Raw genomic sequence first — 15384 nt, 5'->3', positions numbered from 1 at the left:
TAAGAATTATACAATAGCTGATCCAGGTCTACACTGTGTGGAGTGCGTAGCACATGGTACACGTACGAATATAATAGTTAATGGTAGAGGAAACATTTGCATGATGGATTGGTAAGAAAGAGTCATTCATATAAAGCACCTCACCTTCTGCATACATAGCACACCTGAATCAGCAACTTAACTGCTCGAGCAACACGCCGAAACTTGACGAAGGGCTGAAAACAGAATACGATAATAATGACTGTAAGAAACATTAACGTTCCAAATGAGCAGATTTACTAGTATCTTGTCGTAGCAATAGATTGTGGTGATACTAAATCCTTACAATTTGTGAATTGATAAGAAGAAAGTGTGGTTTAATACCATCCATCCATATTTTAGATTATCATCTGTTACATTCGTGCGCATTCAGGTGTGCACAGGGTTAGAACATTCTAAAGTTTACATGATAAACCAAGGCATCCTGAGTGGCCGAGTGGTCTGAAGCGCTCGCCTTTACCAATCACTGCCAACTCATCTATGTCCGTGTGAGTTCGAGTGTCGAGCTCGGTCAATGTGGGTATTTGCGAAAGCGTGCCAGTAGCTACCTGTGGGTCAGTGGTTCTTACCGGGCTTTTCTCTGGTTCTTACTTCTCCAGTTGTAGTTGCCGCCATGTATCGCCTATCATGCGTTGCAAAAGGCGTTAAACCAAAAATAACAACAACAACAACGTGATAAACCTATGGTCACTTAAAAATCATAGCCTTACTTGTTTTTACTCAATCATCAACTGGGTGTATAAACAAAAGATAAAAGCTAAGTATGAATTTCTATGTGAAACGTTGTACAATGTATACATATCTCCATCCATAGAATAGATCCTTTCATATTGATCGTTTACATCCCTGCCAATTAATGCTCGAATGGGACTGAGGACAGGTATGAATCTAGCTGTGCATGGACAAAGAAATACAAACATCGCATTGCGTAGAACATACACACATATATGATCATTCCTCGTTACCTAGTAAGTCGTTGGTTTGATAAGGAAAAATGAACTGAATGTTCAGTATCAACGGCCACATTAAAATAATACAAAATTGTTCCGTTCGATGAAGTATGACATTTTTAGGATTGATCTCAGAACCAAGAAGCGCGGGTCTGAAGCCAAGTCGCTAAAATGTTTTTATTTTCTTACCAAAAAATAGAGTTTCAAAATCCACAAGAATACAGGTAACTGATGATCATGAAAATGTCCATGTGAAACCAGGTCTAAGAAGAAGAAGAAGCAAAAGACCTTCCCTTGGTTTTATAGACTCGCTTTGCCGCGGATAAAAAGATTTGACAATATACTATTTTGACATTTCAAGGTTTAAGAGACATCTTGCGCGTAATTTCGACAGGTTTACCTTGACTTTCAGAGCCATGGGAGAAGATGAGATATAACAATCAGGTAAATATTCAATTCCTGGCAGCGACAAGCATACAACACCAATTTCTCCCCAGCACCCTTTGGTCTGGTGACAAATGCATCTAATGTAGTAAAGATTAACCTTTTAATGGTTGATTTATATATGAAAATGTCTTGAACGGAGTGGTGAGTATTTTTTACACCATTAACGAAACGTCTAGTCAAAAGCCTACGTTCCAAAATGATTAATATATTCACAGCTGTGCCGATACTAATCTGGAGAAATACTGATTAATCTCTATAAGCAACCACAATAGGAGCAGAAAAAGTTATCTTGAAAACTTTACAGATGTGTCAGTTGCTAAAATTTATTCGAACTACTAGTGCAAGCGCTTTGTTTTCCGTGTTTGCTACAGAGACTGAAAACTAAGCAGAAAGCTCTCTGCCTTATTGATCTTGCGGTAAAATAAAATGGGGAGGAATGACTTTAGTTGACACATCTCGCCAGGGTATACATGTTTTATAAGCACAAAATCAAAGACATTGGAGGGAAAGAGTATGTACTCGTGACAGTCCATGACAATACGTTTATTATATGGCATATATGGCACATTTCTAAAGAATTTCACCATAAATCACACAAATTTTAAAAATCAAACATGAATTTCTTCTCAACAAAAATCTATCATAAACCTGTGATTTTGTTTTTATTAACATTTTTATAGGGATCACATGCAGTGTTCGAACTGAATTAAATAGACATATCGTGCAATTAAAATCAGTCCTAGTAACTAAAAGAAAAGCACATCCATAGAAGGTACACGTTTCATTTTATAAGACAGATGAGAGTGGACAAATGGACTGGACTTGCCTACAATTTCTACGTGACTTGGTGGACACGACTGGACTAAACAGTTATGTAGCAGAAAAGGTCGCATATGATCAAAACTTTTACATTGACCGGTGGGTTTTGTGTGAATGAATTCGGTTATACAAGCGCGCGCACTGAAAATCTGTTATGTCTCGTTTCCGTTAATCCGGTCACATGAGTTGTCTAATCCCGTTGATTCTGAGTGGCTTTTTATCGTTATCTCATAATCAGGAAGTATTAATTTATATGTGCATTTTCTCTTCTTCATTTTTGTGGAAATAAGACAACTAAGTAGCACAGGTTCCGATCTTGTGATACAGCAAACAAAAAGCCAAGGTGTCTGTAACGTTTCATCTTTTGAAAAGATTATGTAGAAGCCTTAAAATATAAATATCTTTAAAAACTTTTTAAGACCTAACGGGTTGACGGTCAGCGTCCCGTTAAATAGCTCTTTAGACGTTACACAACCGAAGTTCCAATAATGATCTCAGATTTACTCAATAAAATAGAGATTAACAATATCTTTGTTACGAGTCTGTGCTCTCAAAATAAGTAACAGAAAAGAGTGAAGACAACAAGCTTTGTCAAATTTAGCAAATAATGTATTTCCCTAGGACACAAAGTGAAAAAGAAGACGAAAAAAAACTTACGGTTTTACGAACTAAATCCAAAAATAATCCAAGAATTAAAAAGCACAAGTCCTATCAATGAAAAAGTTCCAAGTGAATCTCAGTTCAAATCCTGATGAAATTTAAGATGTAAGGATATGACGTCAGAGTACTAATGACGTGTCAACAGTCTCTTGTTGAATCACAGAAAATATTATTCCAGTTTTGAATTCCGTATCAATTTCAGTGAATGTCTTTGTCCAATAATTATATCAGACCACCTTTGTATTTCCAGAGAAAATAATCACTTGAATTCAATAATTTGAGAAAATAGAAATTCAGCTCAAACTGGTCACAACATAAAACAACTTAACGTGTCAGATATTAAAGTACGACTGACGAAATTCTGACAGTCTCAAGATAATATAGTTCTCTGTGTGACCCCAGGTCACAAATTAGCATTTTCTAAAAACATCGATTACCTAATGGAAAATAACTTGCTTGCATGATTTAATGAGCCTTGCTTATTTAAAACATAGTAACCTATACAATTCCTTTTGCAATTTCCTAAACCCTGACCCTAATCAACATGTTTGCCTACATGAAATAGATGAAAAGAATCAATCGTGTCAAACAGAACTGAACCCAGTTCTCGACAAAATCAAGTCCAGTAAAAAAAATATTACATTACAATAACATGTAATGGAATAAAACAGAAATTTAAAACTAACAGACAAACAATTAATTTAAAAATACATAACAATCTTGCCAATCAATTAATTTGCTGTGATCAAAATTTGTATCGAAAGTTGTGCGAACCTGAGGAACAAACTAAAATATTTATTAATTCATTTACCGCACCCCACCCCCTAACCCCACCCAAAAATACAAAAGAATTGAATCATTTGTGTGAGAAAATGACCATTAGTTTCTCAAACATCAAGAAGTAACGACTCATTGGAAAATTAAAAAGACTCGTTCATGGACATTTCAGAAGACAAGGTTTATATTCATGTAGTTTACTATTCGAAGATATGACAAACAATCCCAGTTACACTGAGTGGTATCATATGCAATGCTGTATGGTCTCTCAAGCTAAATTTCGACAAGTTTTGAAAAATGAGGAGTAGTCATAACCTTACGTCGAGAACCTATCCTAAATCGTAATCCTCTTCCCATTGCCATTTTAGCAATCGCTGAATTAGAGAGATGCTGGATGCTTAACGGCTTCATTAATCTCCTTAGTGACTACGTGGCACTGTTTCTGTTGATGGAAGTGTAAAAATATTTTTTCTCTACACGAGGTGCTCGATATTGAATCGACTGAACTGCCCTCAATCCTAGATTTGTCGCCTGATCTTCATCAACGTTTGTGATGCTATCAATAACTCGCATTGCAGCTTCTTTAGAAATCAGTGCCTCATGCACCTTTATACCCATGTAGGCAATCACTGGAGAACATTACCAAAACCATTTCGTAAATATACTGCGTAAGGACGTTTCTTGCGTTAACAACACGCACTGGTATCACACAAGCACGTGTGATTGTCATTATCTTTAAATGTAAGGTCGATCTCTAATGTACACTTCTGTTGTCAATGTCTCCCCATCTGGATTAACAATGCTACCATCCTTTCCACAGAGGTAAAAAGAAAATGTGTCAGCTGGGGATTAAGACTGGTATGATACATAGAAGACGCGGAAATAATCCATATAAAGTCACCCGGTTCCACAGTGTAGTGAAACATAAACAAAATATAACCCTGATCAGCTTCACTGATGAAGCTCAACGTTCATTATGGTCATTGATGACGTCACAGGTTACATTAATCTGCATCGTAAATACTGACAAGAAGCGATATGATCGGCCACTTTCTGTCTAAACCGGTCCATTATCTCCCAATGGAACTGGAAGGTTAGGTCAATATAATACTGAAGAGGCTATACAGGTCGCGGTTGACATTTGGAACCATATTCTGTAAGTCTTCCTACCAATGGGCGGCTGCACACCAGGTGCAACGAATATTGGCAAGGATATTCTCGTCAGTGTTTTGAGATATCATCAGCATGTTGAAGAAGACTAAAGATAACTTTCGGCACGCGTGTATATCGTTGTGTGGCATAGATTATGTCTATGTTTTGTGTCAGCCTCGGCAAAATCTTATCGCTGGGTTCTCTTGGTGTTCAAGCGTCGCATCGTCTTACACAACAAGATTATTCGTTCTCTAATCAATGTTGTCAATGGTAGGAGCTTTGTCGAATGTAACAAAGAAATCAACGGTGCATGGTTTGCTTCTCATGACAGTTTTGTTGAGCGACTGAAGCGCTATTGTAAAATCTTTGAGTACATCATAATGTTGTTTTTTGTATGCTGACGATCTCACAACCATATTCAACAACAGCTGGGTTTCCCAGATCCAGCACGACCAAGATTTAACCACAAACTGAGATTGGAAACATATCACTGTTATTCGAAGCATTAAGCTCTTGTCTGCGCGGGAAAAATCAGTGATAGGAGTGCTTGATTTTTCTCAAGTCTGACGTTTTTCCTTTTTGTGAAGCCTTGTTTAATATCAACTGTTATATTATATAATAACTGCATAATGCCAACATGTATTCATGCCGCTTGACAATTTGCACTGTAAATCCAACGTGTGTTCAAACACATACTGATCGAGATGCGATTACTTGAACTTCTATTCGGCGTGGAGCTAAGAAGTTCACGTTTGTCAGAACTACAAAGTCTATTGGTGGATGTCGAAGCCGTCTTGCGGTAATGTCGCTGCTTCATTAACAAAACATCATAGAGAACCATAGGTAAACTAAACTGGTGTAATGCACATCTGGTTTCCTCTGGGATCTATTCACAATTGATGGCCTGGTGCACAACCAGATATACAACTTTATTGTAAAAACCAACCGAAACCCGAAGAATCACCCGTATTTATTTATTTATCATGTGCAGTTTGTGATGAGCCATTTAAAGGCGTCATTTCAGCAAGGTGCAGAGTTTGCAGTCCACCTGGTAACCTTTGTCAGTGGACAGTTGTTCATAAGGTTATGTAGAGGTCTACAGCAATAGGAAGCGTAAGTGACCTGTCCCCATCTGGCAAGGCTGATTGCACAAAGACCCTGACCTGCCCGAAAACGGTTAAGCGTGGTCCACATATGACGTGGAAGGTTCAAGCCATGAGGGCAGACAGATGGCTCAGCTACGAGGAAGAGGTTTACAACATATGTTGATGACCACTCGACAATCCATGCCAAAATAGCTTTCATATCCTCCGGAAATTAACCTTACCAGATTAGACGTCTGGAAGTCAAGCGGACTGCTGGATGCGAGGTGATGTCCATGTACAGTGGAAGTTTCTCACTGGCGTAGACATCACTGGTATCACCTGCAAATCGTGTCAATGCTTCATGGTACCGGCTTTTAAAACATAGAACTATATTACTGGATGCCAACGTGTGCATATAGATCTCTAGGTGTAAGAGAAATAATGGCTAAATTGATCATCAAATGATGGAGGCCAATATTGTTTTATGAGATGAAGCTCTCATGGTTATTTGGTGATGGGAAAAGCTCACTTATCTGAGTTAAAATAAAATGATGTAATAAAAAACAAAACAAACATAGTAGCGTGGTTTCTTAGCGGACTTTATCCAAAATATATACACGTGGTTATTATTAAGATAAAGCTGCTGCTCAAAAGTTAGAAAACGCAGTAAAAGTCAGTTATGGTATTGCTCTAGCATGGTAGGGCAAACTAGCGGTGTGACTAACTTAATTACCCGCGCCAAGAAAGATTTCACGTGGATGATTTGATGTCTAAACACCATATAAAGTACACGAATCTGATCTTCTGTTGCTTCCACACGACCGGGGACATTGAAAACTTTGCAAGTTATCATTAACCAGTGCAGGTATGGCCAGCAGATACAATGAAGCTGAGCGTTAACGTTCAAAGATTCAGTAAGTGTAGGACACGCTCTTTAACTAAGTATAATAACAGTCCCATGGTTCCGTGCGAGTAAACAGTAATACATTCGGGGCATATCTATCATTTCGGTCAATCGGCGACAACCTCACCTTGATGCATTGGTATAGGACCAATGCGATTTTAAATGACGGGAACATATTTGATGTGTGCGAATTCGCCAAGTAACATATTTTGGCTTTGGTATAAAAATCATCCGCGGAAAGATATTTCTATGAAAGTATGGTTTTCAACGCGCACGCATATGTCAAGATTTCATCTTGAACCTTTGCTAGTATACTTCTCCAGCGATTTATAAATCTTCGCAAACATGTATCAATTTAATTATTAATGGCCTCAGTATCTTTACGGTTAAAGCTCACAAGTTGACCCTCAAGAAACAATGGTCTATAGATTTTAGACGCATCATTGTCTAGAGAACTGGGTTTTACTAAGGTGTTAAGGGGCATAATCAAGATAAAATTGAGAACAATGCCCCCCCCCCCCCCCAATACCAGAGGTACCTGCAGACAGTAATGTTGACATAATTACCATACGCATCTTCGAAAGAAGTTTTTCAGCGTTTCTGCTTGGCTTGTATGCGAGCGGGATGACTGTCCGGTAATTTTCAAGATCATTACTGCGTATGTGAAACTTAATTTGGAAGGCTCTTTTGTCGACCAAAATACGCTTCGTCGGAGGAGAATGTGATTGCAATACGACGGCGGTATTGTTCGCGAACATACGCAGCAGCCTCAAAAGTGACAGCAGCTGCGATACGAGATCGGTCATGTCCATCTTCAACAATTTCTGCTTGCTTGCCTCAAGGAGGAAATCTAATATTTAATCGTGTTGCAATTTCACGAAGCTGTCTCACAGTCGGACTTGGTTTGACTATGACTATGATACATAATAACGTAAGTATATCTGCTTTTCTCGCACCTCTTGGTATTTTTATATTTTGTTTCGCGCGAGGAGTGCCTCGGTTACTTTACCGTTGCTGTTGGCGGGGTAATCATCGGTGTATTATCTTGGGGATATTGTTGTGGTTCAGTTACAGGCCACAATAACTTAAGTATGGCAGCTTTTCGCATACTTATTGGTTTTCGTATCCCACGCACTCGCGCGAGTTACGTTGGTTGAATTACATTCGGCACGCTTATACATAATGGCAAATCTTTATCTAACTGCAAATTACAACTATCAAACTAAACCTTCCGCAGCTGAAATAAAATATTTTCTGCCAGCAAAAATAATCTCGCAATAACTCTGCCACAAAATAGATGCCAGCAAAATATTTTGCACATACAGGGTAATGTCGATCAGTAACATTATTCCCATAGTAGAGGTAGTAGTATTAGTAGTAGTAGTAGTATAGTTACCATCAATAATATAGATATCAGTTCAACATCTTTGTATTAACTACGCTTGTTGACTCACACTGACTAAACCGACTGACTATGGACTTAAATACGCTTGCTCGAATCATACACTGGCTTCGAGGGTGAAGTCATTGGGTATAGAAGGCAATGTCCCAGATAAGGACCCAAAATCAAACAGGCCATTGTAACTCTACTTCCTACATGGAAATGCAGTTGTGTGGGGTTGTAATTAGTTCCCTTATATTTTGAGGTAGAATGTTTCTTCGGTCGGGCAAAAAAATCGACTGACGGTGTCGCTCGGACAGTGTGAACACTTGCTGTACGATAATTTTAGCAAATCCATATGATACGCTAGCATTTTCGCCAGTTTGTTTATACCGTGTTACATGTACGTGACGCACAAAGTACTGGAAATTACCTGCGCTATTTATCGGGCGCACATCAGTTGTAACCGTATAAGGCTGCTTGAAGAAAGGTTTATTATGCTTTCGCCTTTTATTTATTTTTTAATTCTATTTTGGTTTCTTATTTTTCGTACGTGTGTTGTGTAGTTTAGAGGAAAATCAAAGGCGGAAGCTACAGGTACGTTATGTAGATTGTTTTTCACATAGCTCTTTTTAAGCACATATCGCCATTTATACTGAAATTTGAGGCTGGGTTTGAGATGTGCGTTTCACTGCGAAGGTCCGCTAGTTGTCGGTACAGGAGGAATAGGTTCGATACATATACTGATGTCGCCTTAGATGCATTAAATTATTATGAGCCGAGTATACTACAGAAAACACGGTAAAAGGAAATAAATAATAAAATTAATTTTAATTCAATCGACTATCCTGCTGGCAAGTTTCTGCAGAATAAAACTATAAAATTGTAGTGCTTTGGTTTTATGTTATACGGCACATCAACACAAGTAGAGTAATTAGTGCAGAGACAATTGGAGTAAAGTGACTTGCTTCCACTTTATGAAACCAGTCAAGAAACATATTCCATATTCTTTCACGCCCAGGAGTCAGTCGCCCACTATCTGCGGGTGGTACGGATGTTAATACACTGGCGGGGGACATAAGGCTTTATCTTACCTCCCCTGTAAAGGTGCATCCTTGATAGTTCCGCTGTTGTTTGCTGACTTAAGACTAGGATTTAAATAGCACTTTGGATGTAAATGATCCCTTTTGCGTGGCTTGCCTGTCGTTCCTCGGTTCTTGCAGGGCGGCTAGGTTTTAAACGAGGAAACCTTTGTGGCGGCACGTTGGAGGGGTAGTTCCTGAGCTGCCTACCAACGAACTACTTTATTTTGGTCCCCAGAAAGCAATGGCCAGCCAAAATGTAGTCAACTTTAAAGCCAGAGCGAAACCGGCTTTAGCGAAATGAAGTGCAAACACGTGCCATGACGTATCTGGCCCAGATTGGCAGAGGAAGTCGTATCCTTTGCCATCGATTGGCTAGCTGCTCTATTAGTAACGTGAGCAATTCGGACCATCGATTTCCAAGCGTGCTGTTAGGCCAATTTTTACAGAAAAGGGAAAATTACCAATGAGGTTATAACCAACATCGACGATTTGGCGACCATGTTCTGAACCAGCTTCGTTGTGACGAGAAATACATTCTTATCCACGTTATATAAAGCTGAGGCAAACATGTTTACTGTCGCTCAACGTTTTATCCAACGCCGGGAATTCAGTAAGGCATGCGATGAAATGTGTCTTGCAACTGCGCGATGGCGCTGATATTTGGTTATCAGTATAGAAATACTTACCATTTCTCGGATCTCATCCAGGCAACCCATCGTTAACCTCCTCGATTCTTGATGACTGTGGAGCCTGCCAGAAGGATGGAAACTCTTCCTCATCACCGATGTTGACCGAAGCTTCGGCTTTATAATCACGTGTAGTGTCAAGGGTTAGATGGCTTTCAAAAGCCGGCTACACCCGGTATATCTCATCGACGGCAACCTTAAGACCAAACACCGTCCTCTTCATGGTTGGATCGGAGTAAAGCTGTTGCTCATTAGTATTTTCAGACTCACGGTGTGAAGTCGCCTATTCATGGTGTGCTTCAATTTTGGGATAAACCATTTCGTGGCAAGAATAATGCAATTCACAGCCAATACCCTGAGGTAAGCAGTAAATATAAAAAAATCAGTCTCCCAAAATATGGTTGTGTCTTACTGGGACTAATGGCTGGTTTGTCTGGAGAATGGTCGGCTTGCTGAATCCGATCTGATCGGCTCTGGGACAGGTCGTACCGCTACCATGGCTGGACAGACTGACTTTTCACTAATGTCCCGGTCGTGTTATCCAAGCGTAACTGTCATAGCTGGTCTTGCGCGTTTTTCTCACATTTGCCTTTGGTTAAAATTTAAAGTACTGTAGACCAGATGTCCTCAGAGAATAACGCACACACACTGCAAGGGGAAGGAGACGTGTCTTCCCTGGCTTTAATAGTTTTGCATTGGTTGCACTCAGTGGACATATTTCACTAACAACGTTACAATAATAGAAACAATATATAAATTAACCCGCAAATGTGTTAATAGTTCTCAAACTAACACACGTTATTAACAAAGTGAGCGAACCATAGACAACGTGGGCGAAAACTTTAATAACAACATACATCAACGATAGCGTGTTATATAACGCGATCTAAAAATTACCAAGAGTTTGCGTTTTGGGTTTTTTAACATAGCTTTAACAATTTAGGTCATGTCGCTACGATGTCTGCAATGTGGCAGTTTGTAATAAGTGCTAGCACTCTGGCATCATGCCGCAGACAGGGTAGCATCATGTAACACCCAGTCAGATTATCCTGACACCAGGCCGACCATTCCTAACATGAACCTCTTAACCCTGAGCGCCAAGCGAGGCAGCTGCCGGTACCATTTTTTGTAAGTCTTTAGTATTACTTGACCGTGGTTCGAAATCGCGATCTCTCTCATCCGACAGGGATGCTCCGACCACTTAGGCAACCGGGGAGAGAGAGAGAAAAAGTGAGAGAGATAGTGTAAACTTTATCTGTGTAACACAATAGGATGATCAAAATGTCTTTATTCATATGAGAGTATATTACTATACATTAAAATTATTTCATCCCATTGACGAAAACGGTAAATAGTATTTTGTTGCCACATAAATTAACTTGAAAGTATAACAAAAATCACTCTTTCGAGGTTTATCTGTTATTTGTATCTCAGATAATACTTTGAGACGTCAAGTGACCATCTTATGCTAAGTCGAGATATGTTCGTCTCCTTCAAACGCGATTTGTCAAAGTGTTTTTGCATCGAACACAGTCTTGATTTCATGATTGTTCATCGCTGAATCAAAGAGAAATAAAGCAAACGCAAAGTAAAATTTCTGAAAATTTATAGAACGTGTTCCTTGGTTTGTCGCTCCCAACTGTTGTTGAAAAAATGATTTGTGAAAATGTTCACAAATCTGTCTTGAGTCTCGACCATAAAAGGTGTCTGATGTATTTGCGCAGACACTGATAAAATCTATGTCTTACTTAAGAAGGATGTCAATGGAGTAAATCAGATCAATCTATTTGAAGGAAATTAGTGTTACTTTCATTTCAGAACTAGCATTTTGCTTTGAAAATGCAGCTTTCCACATTTCTGTGTGGCCATTCCCACTAAATGAGCACAGGAAGCAGAGTGGGCGAAGGTATGGAGGCATCCGTAATTTTAGCTTATGCATACTGTATATCGTAAATTAATCAAAAGTCCATATTCATTGATCAGAAAATTGGTTTACTCATTACGTAACCCTTTAGCACCTTTAATTTCAACGATAAATAAACATCTAAAACAGCACCGATTCTTGTTTTTTTCGTTCGTACCATTAAAGGCATTATAATACATGTTGTCAATTTAATAAGTTATATTTGCGAAAAGATTGAAAATTTGTGACTTTCAGAATTTGAACAAAGAACTATTCATACGTTCCCCAGGAAACAAACATTTACATCAACTGAAAACTGGATTCAGACCTGTATTTTTTTAAAAACCTTATGGACAGTAATGGAAAGGAGTGTAATTTTGTTTGTACAAATGTGTTCTAAATGCAGAGTAGTGTTAACACAAATTTACTCCGGGTACCCTTGTGTGGTGTCTTGACTCACTGGGGCAAATTTCATCTGATTGTAGACACCTCGGATTCGTGTGAGGTTTTAGGTTATCAGCTCTTACATTTTCAGTAAACACTATATACGGAAAACATAGAGTAGTACCCAAATAGTAAATGAGTGAAACATGTTGATTTTTTTTTAAATGGGCACATCTGTCAAGTGGCATACATACAGTTCAGCTGCAATTGAAAGCAAATATGTCATCAAGTGGCATACACACAACTGAGCTGTAATTGAAAACAAGTATTCATCAAGTGACATACATACATCACAGCCCTAATCAAAGCAAATCTGTTATCGAGTGGCACCTAAGCTGAAATTGAAAGTGGCATATATAGAGCTCAGCCGTAATCAAATCAAATCTGTTATTAAGTGGCATGCATACATCTGAGCTTTGATTGAATGTGGTATACGTTCAGTTCAGCTGCCAATGAAAGCTGTCATACAGTAGTCACAAATATCTCTCGCAAATCGTTCCGTCATCCATAGCCAGTCGTCCGTGCGTCCGTCCGTCCGATATGATATTGTTGCTTTCCTCGTCTAACACTGAACAAACCAAAATAAACGGGTAGACCAATTAAAACGAAATTTTACATGGAACAGTTTTGCGTTCACGACCTTTAAGAATGTACAAATGATGCCGTTCTGCTATAAAGTTTGGCCTCTGTTTCTGAAATAAACATTTTTGGGAAACTCAAACACATCCCTTCAAAACTGGAGTAAATGTAACAGAGATATATCACATAAAGGCATGTTAAGCTGGAACGAATAATGAAATCTCACATTAATGTATTTTACATTTGTACAACTAATGACAATGGGTCATTAATTATGGTAGCTTTAAGCAAAACAATATTGACCAACTTCTCAAAACCAGTTGCACGTAATTTAACATCTCGTCAAACAACTTTCTCATTCTACATATACGAGTGATATTTTGAACAATAGTGTATATTCATCCGCCGGGACTATTTTGCATAGTATTAGGGCAAATACATCTCAGTCTGAACAGTAACAAAACTTCCACAAAGCTGATGAAGCAATACAAAATATTCGGTCATATAAAATAAATCTAATCAATTAGGATTTTATAAAATAGAATTGGCTACATCGTTTGAAAATCACTAGGACCAAAATAATCGCTATAGAAAGAGATAACTATTTCCTACTGACACATGCAACTCAGATAGTCCAGGAACGTGATGAGGATGACGAAATTCGATATTAACTGAATTAAAAAAAAAATTAAAACAAAAACAATTAATGTATAATTTGTACTTAGTTGAATACTTGTTTTGTAAATGTTGATAATAAGTGATATGACTAAATAAATATAGAAATGTGTACATTTTCCCAACTTAATATAAGAGCATGTCGTCACACACTCCTCCTTTTCATCAGGCAATTTCAACAGGTAAATATGAATTTAAAGTTCCTAACCTAGACAGGACTTGCATATATTTAGGAGGTAAATCGGGCGGATATTTTTTTTTTCTCAAAAGAAAGGATTGGTATAACATACATACATGTTTCTTTCCTACATCAGAATCGTACGTTTGACTTTCATGACTATATGATGACTAAATATCGAAACTAAACCTGTTCAACCATACTTTATTCACAATATTTTTTAGGCAATGTATCCATGGAAACTGGAAAGTGTATTTAATCTTTCATTGAAACAGAATGCTCAAAAGAATGTATTATTCAGTTCCTTAAACGTCATTGTGGCTGACACATTTCGACTAATTTTTGTTTATCAAAATGGAAACAAATAATCTGCATAATTCAACATATAAAATATGTGGTAATTTAGGTAATCTAAGTTACCTTTTATAAAAGTGTAAGATTTCTTCAAAGATTTCAGAACCATATCAAATAGCAATACCATCGACAAGTTTTAAATGCGTATTAACAGGGGGTATCATTTCTACCATCCTCTGCTACAATTCTGATTACTGTGTGAACTGCTGTCGCATTCAAGCTTGCCCTCTTGAGTGTTTGATACGTTAATCGTGTACATGTTATTGATTTCGTTCTGTGAACGTATGGCTTAATCTTCCGTATGATCTAAATGGAGTGTGCAGATAATGTTTTGGTTTGGTGTTTTACGGCACAGGAATACGAGTCACAAGTAGATTATTTCGTACCTAACCAAATTTGAAGTGTCTTGCCAAAGGACACACCAAAATAGCCGACCCAGGTAAGTTTTGAACCCGCACCCTGTCTGTCGCGAATCCCGTACTCTAAACGCTGAGCCACTGCAGCTTCTGTAGATCTACATGAGATTGAGTTCCACAATACAAATTTAGGAAAACACACAAGAAATTTGACGAGTTTCTGTACTCTTGACAGTTATTGAAAAACGGTGTACATATCAGGTTATCTTGTTCACACATCTATTAAAAGTAAAAAGCGTTACAAAGCTCACTATAAATGTATTTTTCAACTACAGGTAAATCACTGTTATCACATCACGCACGTGACTGATAATTTGCTGGCCAGTTAGTTGGCTGGGTGGATACATTGATGCGATATCATCTGTTACAAAGTACTTCACAAAATGTTTAGTTCAACAAGAATAATAGCAAAATAAAAGTAATGTGTCTAAACTCAAACAAGCATAAAATAGCACAGGCCTGCGGTCGGTGTTACACTGTTAGTGGAATTTAAAAATTAAATTCAGGTCCTAACAATAATTTCACGATAGTTTTATTTTCCTCTTACCTCAAAGTCGACCACTCTCAAATGATATCTACTTCAATTTGTAATCAAATGTTTATAGATATGTTCAAATTCTCTCCAGGGTCCTATGTCCGAAGACGGATTTTGTAATTGTCTCCAGAGTCCTGTAAAACTCTGACCAATGATGGCCAGCTCGATGCCGGCCCAGGCCAGCACCGGTCGGCTGTCTATATGTGTCCTTGGGAAAGGCACTTTGTTTCCATTTTGTCTTCATGATATAGCCAATAATGTGTTTAAATTGTCTTTAAAACCAACAAATACAAAAAACAAAATGTGTTCGATAAA

At 38.1% G+C, this 15384-nt stretch overlaps 1 protein-coding gene across 2 annotated transcripts in view; it reads right to left on the bottom strand.

The window, feature by feature from the left end:
* Positions 1 to 15384, bottom strand: part of LOC149796705 (uncharacterized) — a 170051-nt gene that overhangs the window by 93588 nt on the left and 61079 nt on the right. For both annotated transcript variants that reach the window (XM_089961333.1, XM_089961335.1), the window contains one exon: positions 145 to 215. In XM_089961333.1, coding sequence (XP_089817459.1) covers positions 145 to 215 — 71 coding nt within the window. The remainder of the gene's footprint in view (positions 1 to 144; positions 216 to 15384) is intronic.

The sequence above is a fragment of the Sinohyriopsis cumingii genome, chromosome 6 (genome assembly GCF_028554795.1).
Source record: "Sinohyriopsis cumingii isolate HCF-2022 chromosome 6, ASM2855479v2, whole genome shotgun sequence".
Lineage (NCBI taxonomy): Eukaryota > Metazoa > Mollusca > Bivalvia > Unionida > Unionidae > Sinohyriopsis > Sinohyriopsis cumingii.
The sequence above is the reverse complement of the archived record's forward strand: the minus strand, read 5'-3'. Positions and strand labels throughout refer to the sequence as shown.